The sequence below is a fragment of the Tarenaya hassleriana genome, unplaced genomic scaffold (genome assembly GCF_000463585.1).
Source record: "Tarenaya hassleriana unplaced genomic scaffold, ASM46358v1 Cleome2, whole genome shotgun sequence".
Taxonomy (NCBI): domain Eukaryota; kingdom Viridiplantae; phylum Streptophyta; class Magnoliopsida; order Brassicales; family Cleomaceae; genus Tarenaya; species Tarenaya hassleriana.
This window is the reverse complement of record NW_010965372.1, coordinates 5,376,403-5,394,045: the sequence shown is the minus strand read 5'-3', so window position 1 is coordinate 5,394,045 and position 17,643 is coordinate 5,376,403. Positions and strand designations below refer to the sequence as shown.

General features: G+C 36.9%; 4 protein-coding genes across 5 annotated transcripts in view; 2 read left to right on the top strand and 2 right to left on the bottom strand.

Annotated features, from left to right (window-relative positions):
• The first annotated feature begins 173 nt into the window (after positions 1 to 173).
• LOC104812427 (cinnamoyl-CoA reductase 1) lies at positions 174 to 3,725 on the top strand. Its single transcript, XM_010539570.1, has 5 exons — positions 174 to 387; positions 482 to 636; positions 1,143 to 1,328; positions 1,426 to 1,778; positions 3,262 to 3,725. The coding sequence occupies exons 1-5, from the start codon at positions 255 to 257 to the stop codon at positions 3,440 to 3,442; spliced, it is 1,008 nt and encodes a 335-aa protein (XP_010537872.1). The 5' UTR covers positions 174 to 254; the 3' UTR covers positions 3,443 to 3,725.
• LOC104812428 (metal transporter Nramp6) lies at positions 3,704 to 7,332 on the bottom strand. Its single transcript, XM_010539571.2, has 13 exons — positions 7,129 to 7,332; positions 6,267 to 6,345; positions 6,130 to 6,170; positions 5,961 to 6,039; positions 5,759 to 5,863; positions 5,560 to 5,669; positions 5,285 to 5,466; positions 5,135 to 5,204; positions 4,886 to 5,059; positions 4,691 to 4,795; positions 4,460 to 4,591; positions 4,270 to 4,365; positions 3,704 to 4,190 (listed from the first exon to the last, which is right to left on the bottom strand). Exons 1-13 carry the CDS (start codon positions 7,240 to 7,242, stop codon positions 3,870 to 3,872), a joined length of 1,608 nt encoding a protein of 535 aa, XP_010537873.1. The 5' UTR covers positions 7,243 to 7,332; the 3' UTR covers positions 3,704 to 3,869.
• A 6,973-nt stretch (positions 7,333 to 14,305) lies between these two features.
• LOC104813309 (probable WRKY transcription factor 40) lies at positions 14,306 to 16,205 on the top strand. The gene is made up of 4 exons (XM_010540875.2): positions 14,306 to 14,542; positions 14,927 to 15,244; positions 15,455 to 15,571; positions 15,685 to 16,205. The coding sequence occupies exons 1-4, from the start codon at positions 14,462 to 14,464 to the stop codon at positions 16,036 to 16,038; spliced, it is 870 nt and encodes a 289-aa protein (XP_010539177.1). The 5' UTR covers positions 14,306 to 14,461; the 3' UTR covers positions 16,039 to 16,205.
• LOC104812426 overlaps positions 15,578 to 17,643 on the bottom strand; it is a 2,711-nt gene continuing 645 nt past the window's right edge. Inside the window, exons 2-7 of one of the 2 annotated variants that reach the window (XM_010539569.2) lie at positions 17,452 to 17,636; positions 16,956 to 17,173; positions 16,736 to 16,864; positions 16,509 to 16,640; positions 16,309 to 16,423; positions 15,578 to 15,994 (exon numbers count right to left, since the gene is read on the bottom strand). In XM_010539569.2, coding sequence (XP_010537871.1) covers positions 16,310 to 16,423; positions 16,509 to 16,640; positions 16,736 to 16,864; positions 16,956 to 17,173; positions 17,452 to 17,636 — 778 coding nt within the window. In that variant the 3' untranslated portion in view covers positions 15,578 to 15,994; position 16,309. Of the gene's footprint in view, positions 15,995 to 16,111; positions 16,424 to 16,508; positions 16,641 to 16,735; positions 16,865 to 16,955; positions 17,174 to 17,451; positions 17,637 to 17,643 lie in introns of those variants that run through there. The other variant, XM_010539568.2, reaches the window with a different exon arrangement.

Here is a 17,643-nt window from a genome sequence, read left to right as displayed (position 1 = left end):
TTACTTATCTGTATAAATTTAAAGAAAACCCTTCTTTCACCAACCCCATACTCTTTCTATAATAGAAAGAATTCTTTAATTATCTTATTATGCTTAACCAGCTCTTAACCATGGTTAGGTGTGACCAGGGTTAGTTACCCCTTCTCAGTCCGTTATATATACACGCGCACGCCCCCCACCAGAACTCGCTCCCAGACGACATATCAATCATTAACAAATTTGAAGCTTCTCTCTCTCCGACGATTCGCCGGAAAATGCCCGTCGACGCACCTCCTCCGGCCGAAATAACAGTCTGCGTCACCGGCGCCGGCGGCTACATCGCCTCGTGGATCGTCAAGCTGCTCCTCGACCGTGGCTACACCGTCAGAGGAACCGTACGGAACCCAGGTGTCCATACGCTTATATACACACATGCATGTACAAATACACATATCCATTGATTTGATTGGTTAATTGGAGGGGGGGTTTGAATTTTTTGAAGATGATCCGAAGAATTGCCATCTGAGAGAGCTTGAAGGAGCGAAGGAGAGGCTGATTCTGTGCAGAGCGGACCTTCAGGACTACGATGCTCTCAGGGATGCGATCAACGGCTGCGATGGCGTCTTCCACACTGCTTCTCCTGTCACCGACGATCCCGTAAGCTTCTTCTCCTCTTCTCCTTCTTTCCTTCGATTATAATAATAATTTTCTCGGATTCTTCTGCCACTTTCTCTCGCTTTCTGTGGCTCGCGAGAAAATGAAGGAAAGTGAGGGACCTACAGGAAAAAAGGATCTGCCTTGAAATCTATTTTCCCCATCTTTTCACACTTTATTTTAGCTTATTTGTTCTCATGCGTTACTTTAACTATACGATTTCATATTATCTCCCGGATAAAGTGGCTGTCCTTAACATAGAAGAAAACATGATTCTGTTGCCATTTTAGGGTGTAATTTGGGATATTCGCAATTCACTTGTGACAACGTATAACGACAAGAGTCAGTTACTCATTAGATTTAGGTTTCAGTTATGGTAAATGGGTTGGTTTTGTAATAACAGTTGGTAAAAGCATTTACTTGTAAGATGAACATTGCAACTATTTTGTGGGACATCGAAGATGTGAGTGTTGTAGAGTTTATTTTAATTCTCTTTGGATGGCTAAAAGGAGAAAATGGTGGAGCCAGCAGTGAATGGAGCCAAGAACGTGATAAACGCAGCGGCCGAGGCCAAGGTCAAGCGCGTGGTCATCACCTCCTCCATCGGTGCCGTCTATATGGACCCGAACCGTGACCCTGACGCCGTCGTGGACGAGAATTGTTGGAGTGATCTCGAGTTCTGCAAGAACACCAAGGTTTTAACTTGTCTGAAAACAGATTCTCTCGAGTAAAATGCCTTTATTGGAGTATCAAATAGATGTATATATGCATACGAGCTCATGGTTTTTGCAGAACTGGTATTGCTATGGAAAGATGGTGGCCGAGCAAGCGGCATGGGAGGAGGCGAAAGAGAAAGGAGTGGACCTTGTGGTGATGAACCCGGTCCTGGTCCTGGGACCGCCATTGCAGCCGGTGGTTAACGCCAGTCTAACTCACATACTCAAGTACCTCACCGGCTCGGCCAAGACCTATGCCAACTTGACACAGGCTTACGTGGACGTCCGAGACGTGGCCTTGGCCCACGTTTTGGTCTACGAGTCGCCCTCGGCCTCCGGCCGTTACATCCTGGCCGAGAGTGCGCTTCACCGGGGCGAGGTTGTTGAGATCTTGGCCAAGTTTTTCCCCGAGTACCCGCTCCCGACCAAGTAAGCAGCTCTGAACACTCTGTTCTTGTCCCGTGTGTTTATGAAACTGCATGATTTAGTCTCACAAAACTAGTTATAACAGTGAAAATAAATTATTAATTTTGTCAAACATATAACAGTAAGTAGAGTATATTGTGTGATTATTACGCACATTCATAAGAAATTCGATCATTGGTTTAGGTTTGGTTTCTGATATAGGGATATTTCCACTTGCCCGAATTACCCTATTTTTCTTCTTCAAGTATCTAACTGTTGACCCAACGTATATATATATTATAGAGTTAGGATTTAGTGTTCAAGTTAGGCTAATTCGGTGTTGGTGGGTTGATTCCATTAATGGATGTGCATCGGTTTAACTTGCATCTCTGAACAACATGGAAATCCATATATATATATATATATTACGGTCCAATCAGAATTCTTTTCTTGGATTTTCTTCCATACCTTAATTATTATTCACTTCCGACCCAGATTTTGTGCTTTCGTTCTTGGGTATTAAATGACTCTGAAACACGTGGCGGAGTAAAATGACGTTTTCCAACTGAACAAGACCACTTCACCTACCACGTTTTTCCACTTATTTGACCATTTCATGTTTGTTTCTTAACACTATGGCGGATCTTATGTAGCTTTTAAGATAACGACCCATCTCCCTCAACGTTATTACTTATTTGGAAGAAAATATTGTTATATATGATTGATTATCTAAATATTAGCTTAGAAGCCTTCTATATATATAATACACGTTCGTATATACATGTCTGTATACACTCACATGCATGCACATTTTCAAAGTTTTGTAATGGATGGGTTTTGGTCCCATATTCCATTTCTTTTATATATATATATATATATATGTGGGCAAGTTGGTGGACCAACTCTCCAGTCAATGGCATCCGTCACCAACCAACAATAGATAATGACAAGTTGGGAATTATAGCCCTTTGGATTATTATCTAGTAGCAATGTTTAAATAGATATAGTTTAAAAGAAAGGTTCTAATGGAGGTAGGGGCATGAGCTTTCGCTTGACAAATTGAGTCTCTTGTCTTTTACCTGCCCATGCTCGGTCGTAAAAACGATGTAAACTAACGTCGTTTTTACGTGTTTCTTACGTCACATTAGAGTAAGCTACAAGAAATACAACATACTCTGTTTTTGTTGGTAATGGTGGGAACCCGCCACAGCCCTTCGGCTGGTGATAAACCCCGGTCCCATGCAATAGAACTTGCCATGAATGATGTACATATTGCTCCGTTGATATCATGTGTGTAAGTCCACAATCAAGTACTTACATTATGGTCCACAAACTATACGTTTAATTATAACTTTTAAAGTTGATGGTTCTGTGACCTGCACAAATGTAAGAACGGTTTGGTAGGAATAGGGGAATGTGTATATATATATGTGTGTGTGTGTGTGTGTGTGTTTCATATCTCTTTGTATTTTACTCAGCTTTGGAGGTGTATATGTACGTATTTCAGGTGCTCGGACGAGAAGAACCCGAGGGCAAAACCCTACAAATTCACGAACCAGAAGATCAAAGACTTGGGATTGGAGCTCACACCGGTCAAACAAAGCATCTACGAGACGGTCAAGAGCTTGCAAGAGAAGGGCCATCTCCCACTTCCCCAGCAATCCAACCAAAACGCCATTAAAATCTGATCTCCTCACTTTCCCTGGAGTGGCCTTACCATGATATATGCATATATATATATATATATATCGATGCAGGGAAGATGCTAAGAAACGTCGTCTAATGTCATGAAATTGTATACTTGCTAGGTTTCATGTCAATCTGTTTTCTGTTGGGTTATGTGAAATCTTCGTCCAAATCCCCATTTGAGACAGTGGTGATGAATCTGTACTATGAGCATAGCAGAAGGTTGTCGCTTACATTATTCGGTTTGATGTCTGAAAATGATATGAACCAAAGTCTGTGTCTTTATTTCAGCATTTTCTTGGCTCTAACATTCAACTATGGCATGAAACTCGGTAACCTGCATTTAAACCATCAAAGTTCATGTCGCTAGAACCATGATTATTAGTACCATATAATCTATCGATCTGATCCTATATCGATATGATATGATTAATTGACGTCAGAAGAAGCAGTCACTCGACTCGGCAACTGCATGTTTACAATGTCTTCTCTCGGAAGTGATTCCACTGTCTGAGAATTTTCCGGCGTCGTCAAGGCTAGAAGATTAGTGGACTTTCTGTTCTTCCGGAGTACGAGGTAAGCAATGGCGGCTAAGTAGACGGCAATGGCCGAGAACCCGAGAATTCCGCAGAAGACGACGGCCACAAGCTTCATGTGGCTATGGAGAAGCACCTTGATGAAGCTGCTCACTATGTAGTATATGTTTATGCCCATTATCAGTGCTCCAATGATCCAAGTCAAGGATGAAATCTGTAGGGGAAAGGAAAAAAAGGTAAGAAAACGAGATAGATCGGTGAGTTTCCGAGCTTTTTCGGGAAATTTTACATACCAAAAGCGTGTTGGCATGCGATCCCATCTTAGTCTTGCTGCTGGTGAATTTGAGAAGCGGGACGAGAGCAAATGGGAGCTCGAACGATAAGATCATCTACAAAGAGTTAATACATAACACCGGTGATTCATGCAGAGAATTTAATCGGAATTCGTAAAAATATGATCTGTGGATTTCGTTCAATCGTTACCGAAGCGATGATGATTAACCTTCCTGCTCCGGATGAACCGCCGATGAGGGCAACGATCAAACTCGGGATTATAGCCAAGCACCTGGTTAAGAGGTTCCTAATCCATGGCTTAAGCCGTAGATCAAGAAAACCCTGAGCAAAAATCAAGAAGAGAATCGATCAGTTTGCGAAAATCCGAAAAACACCAACGCAACCCGAGAACCGGACAAAAGGGTGTCCGGTTTTGATCACCTGCATGACATATTGTCCTGCGTATGTTCCTGTTATCGTTGAACTCTGGCCCGAAGCAAGTAACGCGATAGCGAAAAACTTTGAGCTCCATTTACCTAAAACATTCTGCAAACAACAAGAACAATAGGCTTATCAGAAGTTAAAATTTTCAGATTTTACAAGCTGTTTTCGTTCGGAAACGAGAGGATGAATTACCCGTAGCAGAAACGAAGCTTTGTTTAAGTCAAGATCCTCACAGCTTGCTCGATCTTCTGGACTCAAGTCCGGAGCTTTGCAAACTGCACCGCTCACTGATATCACGGAGACGTTGATGAGAAACGCCACCATAAGGGCCAACCCACTTTCTATCAAGTAAAACCGACAAGCCTCCTATAAAAACCCGCAAAGTCAGAGATGAATATATCTACACACGTATAAGTACATTACATAGATTTAAAGCATTACCTTGATGCCGGTAACTGAACGGGGAATCTTTCTTGAGAGGACCAAGGCCGAGTGTAGAAAGAGGTTATGCCTGCGAGAAAGATATTAGAAGCCTTCCCCCCGAGAAGAATACTATCAAAAAGCTTCTAACCAGCGGGGAAGTTAGCTTACGGCATAACCATGGCTCCGAGCAAGGAAATGGCAAGGCCGGTTGCACCGTTCCCCTTTAGTTGAGGTACGAAGAGACCGTGAAGGACCTCCCCTGCATCTGGCCTTGAGTAATGGAGCTCAATGAAGAAGCATATAGCAATGGTGAACACGAGAAAGGCAATAAAGAATTCGAGTTTTCTGATCTGTTCAAATCAAGAACAGTACAATTTTTTTTACCAGAGAAAGTAAGCTCTTTGTATGTAATAATCAAATCAAGAGAAGATATGAAACAGTACCCCATACTGTTGCAGTGCAAGAAGAACCAGTGTGCTTAGTCCCGTTAGAAGAACACCGATCCAAACCGGGATGTTGAAGAGCATGTTCAAAGCAAATGCTGTCCCGATAACTGCATATAGAATCCGAAATTGTCAACATCTGCACATAGAAAACTTCGACAGGGAAGCATCGAACAACATTTTGAGGAGAAATTCATGCCTTCCGGGATGTCACATGCGACTATGGCGATTTCTGCTATGACCCATAAGATGAAATTCGGAACCTTTGAGTACTCCGCTCTACAATGCTCAGCTAAGTGCTTTCCTATCGTCAAGTAGCAGCGTTTCGAGATAAGTAAGAACAAATAGTCTATGGTAGTAGATACACTTCAGTGATAAAACCGAAGAGTTTCAGAAGAAACCTGTGACAACGCCGAGGTTTGCAGCCAGAGACTGAATAATCAGAGCAGCACAAGAAGCCACCAATATAATCCACAGCAACTGAGTAAGAGAGCAGAGAGTTTGTAAAGACGAGAGACCGAAAGGAAAAAACGGGCAAAAGGTAAAAAACAGAAGAGCTAAAGAACAAACCTCGTACTTATATTGTGCTCCTGATTGCAGATCGGTCTCAACTGAAACACAAAGAAGGAAAAAAAAAGCATCGAGTTGTGTAACAACCAGAAAGCACAAAACCCGAGTGTGTAAAGACAGCGAAAGGATCAGCTTACAGTTTCCGGGATCAATATAAGCGATCGAAACAAGAAACCCCGGACCTAAGTATGCAAAGAAGTTTTTCCAGCTCTTCTTCTGCATAAACCGAAACATCAATAGCGATTCTCAAGGACTCTGCCTCAAGAATCAGAGATGTAGAAACCAGAATCTATTATCAAAGGTTTTCAAGATTAAATTTCACCATGAACATGAAAGATAGAAAAAAGGGCCTCAAATCAAGAAACCAAACATATGATCAGGGTTTCCACAACTGATCTCAACCAGATATCAGTTTCGGATCCAGACCAGACATAGTTCTGAGACATGAAACCGATTCTAAGCAAAGTATCAGAGATCTCAGCACTTGTAAAGTTCTAAACTAAGTTAAGTTGTTCAGCACTTCTTCTGCATAAACCGAGAAATCAACAGCCATTTACTCAAGAACTCTGCTTCAAGAATCAAAGGTTTTCACCGTTTAAAGGTATTAGTTCCACAACTGATCCCAACAAAAGATCAGTTTCAGATTCAGACCAGACATTGTTCTTAGACATGAAGCTGATTCTAACTGAAAGCATCAAAGAACTAAGCACTTGTGGATGTTCTAAACCAAGTTGTTGAGAAGAAAAGTCGACTTGGTTTGGTGAGTTTAAGTTTTAATCACAACAGCGAGTATTAATTTACAATTAATCCTGCAATTAACGAGATGGTTAGCCACTAACTACTGATTAAGCCTAGAATGGCAGATCTGCATGTTCATCTGCTCCTCGCAGGATCACGAAAAAGACGCAATCTTGAGATGAACAAAAACGAATTCCGAATCAGGAACACGGACGTCAAGTTTCATTTCAAAGAGATTAAAAAGAACAAGAAAAAACGGACCTCAGGGACAATAATCTGATTGGAATCTGGGTTTTCGATCAAAGGAGAGTTCGCGAAGCTCCGATTTCCGACACTGGCGATGAACTGGGATTGCCCAGATGTCGTATCCCCCATATCTTAGCTTTTTTTTTTTTTGTCTGTTCTTTTCCTTTCCGGGTTTTCTATATCTTCGTATCCCAATGTAACAGCTACAACACGAACATCAATATATATACACACGCCATCTGAGAAATCGCCAAAATTGGAGAAAAATTCTATAAACCAAGAAAATCGGGTGGAAATCATATTTTTTGAAGAAAAAAATAACAAAAATGCCACTGTGATCTACTTGACTTAATAATTTATTTGGATAATTATTTGGTAAACAGGATAACGATTATAAAAAAAAATGAAAAAAAAATACCGTTAATATTGATGAAGATGGCTGATATCCGAATATTTTTTTTTTTTTTGTAATTCCAATCGAAAAATGGTGATTGATAAGTTAAACACGCAACTTAAACATAGATTATGCAATAAACCGAAAGTCATACAACACTCGACTTATAGTAATCCTTTATTAAGATACAGTCACATAATCATTTTGGATTTTTTTTTTTAATAAATTGACTCTCAGTTTATTTTATTTTGTAGCTAAAGATAAATTCCAAAAACTTTATAATTATTTTATTTTTCACGTAAAAAAATTAGTATCACCGGTACATATTTATATTGGGAAATTAACGTAGGTAGGGCTGTTAGGGTGTGAAATTAAAACACATGGGTTTTGTACGAACCTCGGAATCGTCGAGTGAGAGAAAAAGGGAAACTCTAAAAAGGTGGAGACAGAGAGAAGGTCTCACGGTTCCGACAAAGACGAGTCTTTGTGTCTCTTGTGGTTCTTCCGTTTTATCAAATCTTTTTCCAAAACGGGGAATTCGATCGGTTTATTTGGTTATTTCTGGTTCAGTTGGTTATATCCGGTTATTGAATTGATTTGATTTGGTCTGTCAATGTTACCTATTGGAAATATTGGTTCGGCTTGTTATTCTATTTCAGTTTCCGAGTCTCTAGCAGTATGTTTAAGAACTCGAGCTTTTCTGTTTGATGAATAACCGAACCAATCAATTTATTAAAGAACCGAACCACCAATAACCAAACCGAACAAAGTCGTCCGAATGATGGAATTCGTAGAACCATCATCACACGCAGGATTCGATGCGCATTAAATAAAAATAAAACATAATTTTTTTATTGGATATTTCGCATATATACCCGCATATATGCATGCATATGTGTACACTGAAAGTAATGTCAGTGGTTAATATGCATTTAGCTCCATATATAGGTATGCCTTATTGTCAAAACGCGATTCATGACAAATTAAAAAAACAAAAAAAAAATCTCTTCCAGAGCTGAAGATAGTTCTCAACCATGGATATGTAGATTATTACATACCGAAATATTTTTAGTTATAACAGAGATAGTATATATTAGGCCAAAAAGAAAAATCGTAACATATATATATAAATTATGGACTCCTTGATGAAATGAAATTATAAACATGGGCTTCATTGTCACCGCCCTACCGTTGACTCCCATCTAAAACACAATTTTTTTTGTCGTTATGTGAATCAAATGATATTCAATGTGAAATTGGACCTTACATATTATATGTGAGGATAAGCTTAAGCAAATCGGCTGTTCCATGCTGAATTTCATTGACTTATAGAAACATCGAATATCATATACATAAAAAAAAACATATATGTTATTGAAAACCTCTTCTCATGCAGACAACTCGAAACTCTATTTGTGAAAATTAGTCTCGATTTTTTTAAAAAAAAAAATTCCTTGTTGAAACCTTACAAGTGTCTGCATAAATTTAAGATCAATTGCGAATCTCAGAATTTTCAAGATTTGTTGATATATATATATATATTACATATTTAAAATATTTATTGCAGGAATCTTTGGAAAGGGTCCCGTATAGAAGCGAGTAAGCTTCCGACAACGATGTGCTATCGAAGGTGGGTCCCTTCCATTTCATTCGGTAATCAAAGTACAATCGGACGGCCCTCCCTCTTCCATGAACACTCTCGAGCTTCTATTTTAATTGACATCCCTACAGTATTCGTGTTTCTTTTAATAAATAAAGTACTCCCTCCATTTTTTAATAAATATCGTTTTACAAAATATTTGTTATTATTACTTAGATGTCATTTTAGATTTTCTAGATGATTTTCTAAAAAAAATTACAATTCTATAATTTAATTAAAAAAATTAATCTCAATAAAAAAGAATAAAAATATAATTTAATAGGGATATACATTCCTTTTTCTATACTTTTCTTAATAACCGTGAAAAAAAAATCTAAAATGACATTTTTTTAGAAACGGAGGGAGTATATATTTTCAATCTATTTGTGGTGGAAGGTGGTCCTCTCTTGTTTTCGTATACTATAACTGCCTTCTAAAAGTTTTAAAACAATAAATAAAGTTTCTAAAATATTCTTATTTAATATATCTGTTTAAAAAATTGTTCAATTTAATTTGTAGAAATAAAAATATAATTTATTATAGAAATTAAAATTAGATTTGAAAAATGATATATTTACATAAAAAAAAATAGAATGATACTTAAATGGATGGAGTATATATTTCCAATCTGATTTTGTTGGTGTTGAATAATTTGCATTATAACTTTTAAAAAATTAGAATTTCTCAAACAAACTGTAGCATTTGTTAAAAAGCAGTGGCTCGCATGAAAAGAACCTGATTATTTGAAACTATATAAAATATGATATATTGATGCATGGGTTTGTTAGAAAAAATAAAGTAAGAGCGAATTTTGTAGAAAGTTGGGCGAATAACAACTGTTCATTGCATTGACTCGGGTTCCTCTCAATTATACTCTTCAGATATCACATAAATACCATATATTATATATTTTCTCCTATAATTCTCCAGATTTACGTTCCCTAATTAATAGGCCTTCATTAATATATATTGTCATGCGTATTTTTCCATTACCGTTGAGCTCTAAGTCACGGATACAGCGAGGGCAAGAACCTTGCAAAAAATACTCATCTGTTGACTTGTAAATATAAAATCGTATATGTTATAGAGTAAGTTATATATATATGTATAATCTTATTTTTTTTATTTTTTATTATAATTTGGTAGATATTTTTTTTACCAAATCAGTCAAGTTGGAAAAAAATATATATAATACATATAGTTTATCAAAGTCTTCTAGTTGACTTGAAGTATAAAAACATATCTATTTTATCATAAACATCGGGCCCATGAAAATATATATTTCGTAAGTTTTATATAATCCAGATTTTTAGTAATATGATGTGAAGGTAACGTGTAAAGTACCGGTGAACTTATGAATTATTAAAAAAATTCTTTATTAATACCCCCTTTCTAAAGAAAAGAACCGTAAAATCTCATAATTTATTATCAATTCATTCAATATTTCATCCAGTAAAAAAGGGTTTGTTAAATGAACGACCTGAAAATTCTAATACCTGATTGCACAATTCATCGTTCGGACGTTTTTATTTTATTTTATTTTTAATTATCATCTCGTAACCCTTTCTTACGACAAAACAATTTATCTTTTGAGATTAAAATGTTATCTACACATTAGAATTATCCAATTGGATACTAGATAATAATGATTTATAATTTTGAAAGACAAAACATCGTTATCAATGAGTATAATTCAACATGTAGACTTTGTCACGGTAAATAATATAAGAAAAAAAATTTATAATACATAAATTTGGGCCAAGGGCCCAAGCCGTTCACAATGATTATTGTGTTAATGATATCTAAATTGAGATTGGGCTTTGGGTTTATCATACACCAATCCACATCCATTAAAAAACGTGGAAAATTAGACACGTGCAATTAGCACAAGTCAGGAATTGGTCAATAGCATGATAGTTGGGAATTGATAGGATTCGACCGAGAGCAGACCATACCATGAATCGATTGGGGGCTTTATCTTTTTTGGTCGGCCAACAACCACAAATGGTCATTTAAATAATAACAAAAAATAAATAGGGCAGATAATAAAACATAAACCAAGAAAATGACAAAAAATAAAAATAAAAACGTCTAACCATCGGAATATTTGAGTATTATGCTTAATATGTAATTGACAAAACGTCGAACATATTCCAAAAAGGACAAAGTCAGGTTAAGGAAAATGTAAAAATGCAACCTAACATGATGTTTTGGATTAGTCTTTGGGTTTCGTACATTATATATGTATGGTCGTACGATTAATTGGACTTGGACACCGAACCAAAATCACGTCAACTAGGAACAAGAAACAGATACAACCTTAGAAAATGAGTTCATGAATGAACCCAAGTAACCAAAAGAAAGGTTGTCCGGAGAGGTTGGCCATTTACCTAAGTTCATTGCATTTCGCGGGGCTAATGCTTGCTAACCCAATAAATATATAAAACACTATAACCTTAATATATATAGGTATTTAAAAAACTTTTACTCTCATTTTCTACCAAATCTTTGATTTATAGTTTGAATTTTATATATATATATATATATATATATATATAATTATTCAAAATATAACTAACTCATCGTCATCAAAACTGATAAAAAAAAATGAGTCAACTTTCATTTGCAAATCTCTATTTAAAAAAAATCATCGTTATCAATAAATTACTATCAATTAGCAATTATGGAATATATAAGTTTTTGACGATAAATGATTTATCTGATGTATGCCTCCATGCAATAATGCAGGTTTCAACTTGCAATTATAAAAATTTTATTTACTAGATATTTATACGATAATATTGATAAATATTATTTTGTTATTAAGTATAATGATAAATGTGTATATTAATATGTCGTTTTTATTTTAAAAACAAATTGTTTCCTAATGGAGTGGAGACTTGATTAGTTTACAAATAATATACTAGTTTAATTAATAAGGAGCCGTGTTATTTTTTGTATTGTAAAAATCAAAACTAAATTAATATATAGTAGAGAGAGAGAAAAGGGATGATGGTCGTGGGGGTAAACCGAATCAAGCACACGTGTGACATTTTTCATGTGGTCAATGGTCAACGAGGTCAAGTCCTCGTTAATAAAAAAACATTTTAGCGTCGTTGAATTTGTCCATTTGGATACACTAACTTCATCATCAGTGACGTCACCCCCTTTCCCCATCACCGACCATTTTTTTAAATCATTCTTTTATAATTCAATTTCCAAAAATATAATTAATTTGGTATTTTATTTAATATTTAATTACATTTATACCCATCAATCGCTATATCCATGGATTCAATTTTCATGATTGAATAGTCAAAGGTATTTGTGCTTTGATGTCCCAACATTGCTGTAAACATACTGGTTCGTGCCATAACATATATATATATATATATATATATATATATATATGCATACCATTCAAAATTTGTAAACATAAATTAATTTCAGTCTTAATCGTCAATTTATGCATAATTTTCAATCAAGTTGCTGCATATCAAAGAATAACGGTCTTTTGTATTATCATGTCAAATGCATAAACAATTCTTTTTTATAAAAAAGTAAACAATGGATGTTTCAAATTTAAATAATTTGGATAATATTTTTCCAAGGTCGGAAAAATGTTACATGTGGGGACGTACTTTGATTTAGGAGTCGTCGGATTTGCAATCAACTCTCCGAGTCAAATCCGTGGAGTGTTGATAAGCATTATAAAGCCGAGGTTCTTTTGGTAATTATCTCTAAAGCCTAAGATTAAAAACAGATTATCACCCATGCTTTTTGGATTATCTTTGCGTGTACGTTCACATTTCTTACTGTAATCAACTTTAATAATCACTGTTGAAATGATTACAAAAGAATTTTATTTCTTAATAAAATCCAAACATAACAGATTCCTTCTCTAACGAATATACCCTATATATATACACACACACACACACACAAGATTCACATTGAAACTATGCGACCTTTAGTTATACATTAATTATACCATTCTATGTGTTGAGCGCATTCTTGAGCTATGTATGTATATATATGTGTATTATGCGTTTAATTTCTTAAATAAAATTATGGAGTTTGGTTTTGTGTGTGTATATATATATATATATATATATATAATTCAGCGAAAGAGAAGAGACAAGACATGAGAAGAAGAAAGACACGTCGGGTCAAATTGGAACTCCTCTAGCACAAGACCAGACGAACAAAAACATAAATAAAAAGAAAAAAAAAAGATGAAGAAAGAAGAAAATTAGATTTCGACAAAATTCATCAAACGAAATTGTCAAAACTGTTCCAATCCCAATGGTCCACTAGCTTTTGAAACACCATGTGGGCGTTGACTTTGACCTTAAAAGGCAATACATGAATTAATAATGATAATAAATAATATATAATCAATATCCGTTGACATATAAACCACGTTCCGCACACACAAACTATATATATATGTGTGTGTGTGTGTATATATATCTTTAGTGAGAATCTTTCATGAGCACACCTTAAATACTATTTACGCCCGTCATTACAATAAGCATTATAATCCTTGATCCCCACGTCTCTCTCATACAAAATCCTTATAGACTTTTATATATGATCAAGACTCTAACAACCCTTCGAATTATTTTTAATTTCTTAAATGTTATTGTCGTAAAGTTCATACATTTTCCATCATATACGTCGATAGTTGTAAAATACAATTAGTGTATACGAGTGTTTTGTTTTATTTATTTTTATCGCACGTTTTATTATATTAACGTTATAATTTCAATAAACGATTGTATGATCAGATGTCTGTGTTAATATATGGTTTTAATATCATTCATAGAGGGAAAAAAACGTGGGCAATTGTAGAAATACACAAAAAAACAAACAATATGTTGATCCACGTCATCTATCCGCGGGTAAACGTATAGTGTATAATTTAATTATTATTTTGAATAGGGGGAACATGAATGCGCAAGTGGACCCAAACCGAGTCTCCCAAGGGGTCATAGTAGTTCATTTTTTTATTGCATGTACATTGAAGCACGTGCCTTAATTTCTCTCTCTCTCTCTCTCTCTCTCTCTCTCTCTCTCTCTATACACAGTCACACACACATATACGCGTCTATATATATTCACCAATTCTTCGCCCTTCACACAGACCAAGTCTCAAAAGTACCAAAACAAATCTCTGAATATCTCTGAACAATTCATTCGGCTTTGGAAGTCATATATATACATATATATATATATATACACGCATCAGGGAAAGATTCACAAGATCCAATACCGAGGTATACAAACATACACACACATATATACATACATACATGGAGTATTCTTCGCCTTGGGTCGACACTTCTCTGGATCTCAGCATCGGCGTTACTCATATGCAGGTTGATAAATCCACGGTATGCTAATTTTTTCCAGAACTCATTTTTGTAAGACTTGTATTCTTCACTTCTTCAAAACTTCATATATATATACCGATTCCAAGAGTGAAATCTTGAAAATTTTAAGAGTTTTTGGAGTTACAAACCAGTCATTAAGGCACTTTAAACACGTGGAATATCATACTTTTGGCAAAGATTTATGACTCGGTTAGAAGACGTGGTAAAAGAATTTGTAAGTATTCAATGGGTTCATCATTTTCATGTACTTTCTTGGAGATCAGGGAAACCGGACCAAATATGATAATATGATATCTATATCACAAAAACCACATTAACATGAGGCGATTAATTAGTTGTAACATCACGTGTCTGGTGATATATATACATATATATGTCTTGCAGGAGAGTGCTTTGGTCGAGGAACTAAACCGCGTGAACGCAGAGAACAAGAAGCTGTCGGAGATGCTAACTGCCGTGTGCGAAAATTACAAAGCGTTGAAGAAACAGTTGATTATGTATGTCAACGAGAACGAGAGAGAGATTAGTCCGTCGAAGAAACGCAAATCTCCGGCGAGAGTTCATGAAGATGACGTCATCGGGGTCTCCGAGAGCAGTTCTACTGAACAAGATGAGTTGTGTAAGAAGCAGAGGGAAGAGACTGTTATCAAGGAGAAGGTCTCCAGGGTTTATTACAAGACTGAAGCTTCTGATACTAGCCTTGTGAGCCCCTCGGTTTCTTTTATCTTTTTTGTTTTATTTTATTTTTGTGGACAAGGATCGAACTTTACATGACATATTGTTGGCTTTGGTGTGTTGATTCCTTAAAGTTTGGAACTTTGGCCTGGGACATTTGATGGGTTTTTGTTATTTTGATCGAGGAGTTTATCTGATTACTGAATCAGTTTTGTTTTTTTGCCATGAAATTTCTAGGTTGTGAAAGACGGGTATCAATGGAGGAAATATGGACAGAAGGTCACAAGGGACAATCCATCTCCAAGAGCTTACTTCAGATGCGCATTTGCTCCGAATTGTCATGTCAAAAAGAAGGTAGACTGATTCGCTAAAAAAAACTCCAAACTTTTGGGAAAAATCCCGAATCCAAAAATCCAATCTCTTAACGATAAACTCAAATATAAATGTGTTTCTCTTTGGTTTCTCAGGTGCAGAGAAGCATGGAGGATCAATCCGTGTTGGTTGCAACCTATGAGGGTGAGCATAACCATCCAATGCCTTCACAGATGGAAGCAACCGCTGGCTCGAAGAGCTATATAGCGATGGCTTCAGCCCCGACTGCAGCCAACAGGCCTGAGCCCGCCACAACCATTGACCTGACCGGATCTGAGAAGCCTCGTGGTACCTCCAAGAATCAGAACTCAATAATCGATCTACCAGAAGTTCAGAAACTCTTGGTGGAACAGATGGCTTCTTCTCTGACCAAAGATCCCAACTTTACAGCAGCTCTAGCCGCAGCTGTTTCAGGGAGACTGTATCAGCATACTTCCATGGAGAAATAGTTCATAGGATAATCTATAGTTTCTTTCTGCTGGTGTGTTAGATGATTTAAGTCAGCATTGTTCAATAGATTGATTCACAGAAGGAAAAAGGATCTCCTTTGTGATATTGAAATGTAACATGTAATATTTTCATATGAATATGGTGGATCTCGCCTTGAGGCTTCTCATCTCCCAACCTCGTGTCAGCTTTGGCTACGCAGTCTTACTCGAACCGAGAATGAAATAGAAGCTTGAAAGAACTAAAAAGAGATGGCATATGCTTGGACCCACTTTATATCACTTTTAGCTCTTTAAGCCATTCGGTGTGGAGGGGGCATGGATCGGGTTTCCCTTCTGCAATCGCCTTCTCTGACAGCGAATAAAACCAACCGTTCCTCCATTTGAACTGCATTAACCCAGAAATACATTCAGGATCATAAGTACTACTGGCATGAATATGGAGAGAGCGATGATGATGGTGACGTATATACCTCCTTAACAGCGGTCGGAAAATGGGCAACAGCTCGGGAATAAGCACATAGTCTCTCCACCATCCCGTCTTCAAAGGATAACCCTTTGGCCGCCTCTGCTGCTGCTGCTAGTTCTTGGATGAGGCTTGAGACCTGGATTCATGTATGTATGAACACGGATGAGCTAAAAGAACATTTTACGACATTGTTCGAATGCTAATGAAGAAATCTGAGGTATATGTTTGTACTTCATCTCTGTATTCTTTCTCCACGGCGCCCACAGTAGCACCTGGATGGCGAGCTCCAACAAGCATGAATGCGCATATCCATATAAGCTTCTCCAGCATTTGCTTCTGAAATGCTTCTTTGTCAAGAACCTTTGTCATATGATCAACAGAAAAAAGAAACAACTTCAATCTCTCAGTTACGGAAAAACTGACAACAAAGTTTGGTCCTTTTGACTTGTACCTTGCAAGAGAGGCCACCAGAGTGCAATCTGGCAGCAACGGCTGAAGCCCATTTTCCATAAGAGGCGGTCAGACCTTCCGGGTTAGTGTCGGTCTTGCCATCGATGGGAGGCTCACCGAGCTTTGACACAGCAAAATAAGCCAGAACTTGGTCTGCTTCTCCCAGACCTTTGCTCTCAAACCATGGCTCCAACATCCCATTTTGGAAGAATATCAAATCTGACGCGTCATATCAGAACCAACAAAACTGTCATGAACAACAGAAACGGGACTTGTATTGGCAGAATAAGTAACTCCGGTTTTTGACGATCCAGAATAATCTTGTTCCAGATAACCGATCAAATCATCAAACTTGATGATTCAAATCCTTATGAAATGTGAAATGAGATTCGAATTGAACCTAGAGAAACGCTCTTCTACAACGTGTCCAATCGAAACACCAAATTAAGATGCTCAAATTCTTCGTTACTGTTAGTGGGTCAGAAGAAAGGTTATACCTTTCCATCTAGACTGAGGAGTGGAATCAAGAACAGCATCGAGATCATCGTTCCTCGTGCAAACCAAAATGGGTCCATCGAAATCAAGAGGCACAGATTCTCCTCTCTTCACCAGCAAATCATGTCCACTGCCCATTTCCTGCAACGCCCTTCCGACACGCCCGCCGCCGACAATCACGGCGGGGGCCACCC